General features: G+C 32.9%; 1 protein-coding gene and 1 non-coding gene across 2 annotated transcripts in view; both read right to left on the bottom strand.

Moving 5' to 3' along the window:
- Window positions 1-1095: 1095 nt before the first annotated feature.
- LOC102893007 (NXPE family member 1) overlaps window positions 1096-2767 on the bottom strand; it is a 7912-nt gene continuing 6240 nt past the window's right edge. Inside the window, 4 exon segments of the mRNA XM_015590109.2 lie at window positions 1096-1397; window positions 1400-1541; window positions 1544-1635; window positions 2465-2677. Coding sequence (XP_015445595.2) covers window positions 1096-1397; window positions 1400-1541; window positions 1544-1635; window positions 2465-2677 — 749 coding nt within the window.
- On the bottom strand, window positions 2023-2129 carry LOC112480447. The gene has a single exon (XR_003046594.1). It is a non-coding gene; the product is annotated as a U6 spliceosomal RNA (small nuclear RNA).

Raw genomic sequence — 2767 nt, 5'->3', positions numbered from 1 at the left:
CTCTCAATACAGATATACCATGCAGTGTTAATTACATTGTCTATTTATTGCTATTAGGGAAACTAACTTTTGTATGTTAAGCTTGTGTTAGGTCACTTAAATTTTTTAGAGTTAGCCTCTTGGTTTTTTCCTAAGAGAATGATAAAATAACCAGGTACAGTTACTTCTTTTCCTTTCTGACATGTACAGCCAGTACACTGTTGAATAGAAGTAGTGACAGACATTTATGTTTTCTTCCTGATATTAGTAAGAAATGTTTGTTATGTTTTATACATTAGGTGATGTTTGCTGTAGTTTTCTGGTAGATAAATTTACTCATGTTATATGAATTTTATTCTATTCCAGTTTACTAATTTTTCTTTCAGCTGCCAGTGAATTTGTATTTCGATTCTACCAAGTTTTTTGTTTTAAACTAGTTGTTGGCAAACTATGGCTTAGAGGTCTAATATGGTTCATCAGGTTTTCTTGGGGGGTCCCATCATCTGAGAATGTTTTTGCATTTTTAAAAAGAGGTAGGGAAATCAAAATAAGAATATTTCTTTATATGTGAAAACTACATGAAATTCAAATTTCGGTGTCCACAAATTTTTATTAGAACATAACCATACTTATTCATTTACATGTTGTCTATGGCTGATTTCACATACAATGGCAGAGTTGAACAGTTGTAACAGAGACAAATGGCCTGCAAAGCCTAAAACATTTAATATTTAGCCCTTTACAAAAAAAGTTAGATGACCCCTGTTTCAGACCATCATGACAATCATATGTTATTCTCTTTTACCCCACTATGGTATCAGGTGGGATGCTTTCAGCCACAAGTAACAGAAATTATGGCCCAAACTTGCTTAAAGAATAAGAACATTTATTAACACTCATAGATAAGCGCTAGGCATGATATAATCATTCTTTATGTCTGATTCTTTTGGCTTTGCATCCTGTATTAACTGTCTTTGCTCTTAAGTGTTTTCCTTGCCCAGACAGATTCTTTTCAATTCAATTTTTTTTAGTCTCTAAAATAAGCCAAAATTCTCTAACAATATAAGCTGAGTTATTGGTGGATATTGGTACCTAGGGATTTTGTATATGCAGGCTTTAGCAAATGTAGTTGAAGAACAGGTTAATCTGATTTCCAATCACATAATCAAGCGAGTGGACACTATTGGTGCCATAAGCAACAGTCAAGTCCCAGGCATCAATGACACCCACCTTGAGATCTTAGAAAATATCTTTCATGGTAAGATACTGAATATAACCATGGAAGTCTCCAAACCTCTGCATATCTATGTGCATCTCCCTGATGTTTTCTGTCTTAAGGATCACTTTAGTGGCTGGGTTTCTTAGGAATAGTCATTCAGTAGCTTTTTGGATACTAATGGCCCTGCGAATAAAAATGTCAATGGGAAGGATCGGAAGTGCTGGCCAAGAATGATGATGATGATGGCTGTGTCTTTATCACTTGATATCTGGTTAATTATCCAAAGGATATAATTCTCACCTATCACAGAGTAGAGCTGGTAAGTGATAAATGGATAGCTATGTGTTTTTTTCATTGAATCTGTACATGTCTTTCTGCATCCAGAAGCAAAAGTTTCTTAAAAATTCCAGTGTCATGAAGATCAAAAAATTTTAGTGCTTATAAAAAAAATCTTGTAACTAGAAGGCAATGATTAATATTTTTTTATTTTATTTTTTGCTCTCCCTAAGGTTTGTTATGTTTTCCCAAAACAAAGTAGGTATTTCTTTTCTCAATAAACATAGCATGGCTACCTATTTCACAGTATAATCATACTCATTTTCACTATATAAACTCAAATTTACATGGACACAGGAATGGCAAGTTCTTGGAAAAGCTAATGGATAGAGTTAGCACTACTGTGATCAAAACTGGATCTTTTAGGCATTTGGCTAAACTATAATTACACAATTAAAACAGTGGAAAGAAAAATAAATGATAACATTTTATATTATCAAATGCTCTATTTATTTGGCAGTATTCATTATGTGTGATTTCAAACTTTAAAAAACATGGAACGCTTCATGAATTTGCACATTGTCCTTGCATAGGGGTCACGCTAATCTTCTCTGTATTACTCCAGTTTTAGTATGTGTGCTGCTGAAGTGAGCACTGATTAATATTGTTTAAGTGAATATCCTGTCATTTAAAATACTCGCCCACCTAGATTATTTCTTATTGGAACATTTCTACCCTCTAGGGTAGAGTACCTACCTATTCATATGTGTGAAATGTCAATCAAAATGTAAAGTTTTCATTGGAATTTAAAAAGAGCAATATTTCTTATGAAAGAGAGAATAAAATATGTTTTAAATTAAAAGGCTCAAATTTAGAAAGCTAAATAAAGTTGAAAACAAAATAGCCAAAATGAGAGAATAGAGACCTCATTAAAAGTATTTTAAAATCAACCTGGATTTTTAAAAGAATATCTATAAAATAAATACATATTTTTTACAATTTTGGGTACGTAGTAGATCCATCGATGCAGCGTAGAGTCTCCCAGCAGGTAAATGAGCTTTCCTTTCAAACAGCCACTTTTCTTAATTGTATTTAACTGAATCTGGTTACAAAACATTGTAATCCACCTTCCTTCCAAAGTATAACCACCAGAGACAGGAATCTTCATTCCAACGTGGCATTTCTCTCTCTTCTTTTCACTCGCTACTAACAGATGCTTGTGGTAAGTGATTTTATTGGCATAAATTAAATATCCAGCCTTCTTTCTTTGTTCTTTCCTTTCTTGATCTCTTT

The sequence above is a fragment of the Pteropus alecto genome, unplaced genomic scaffold (genome assembly GCF_000325575.1).
Source record: "Pteropus alecto unplaced genomic scaffold, ASM32557v1 scaffold224, whole genome shotgun sequence".
NCBI lineage: Eukaryota > Metazoa > Chordata > Mammalia > Chiroptera > Pteropodidae > Pteropus > Pteropus alecto.
The sequence above is the reverse complement of the archived record's forward strand: the minus strand, read 5'-3'. Positions and strand labels throughout refer to the sequence as shown.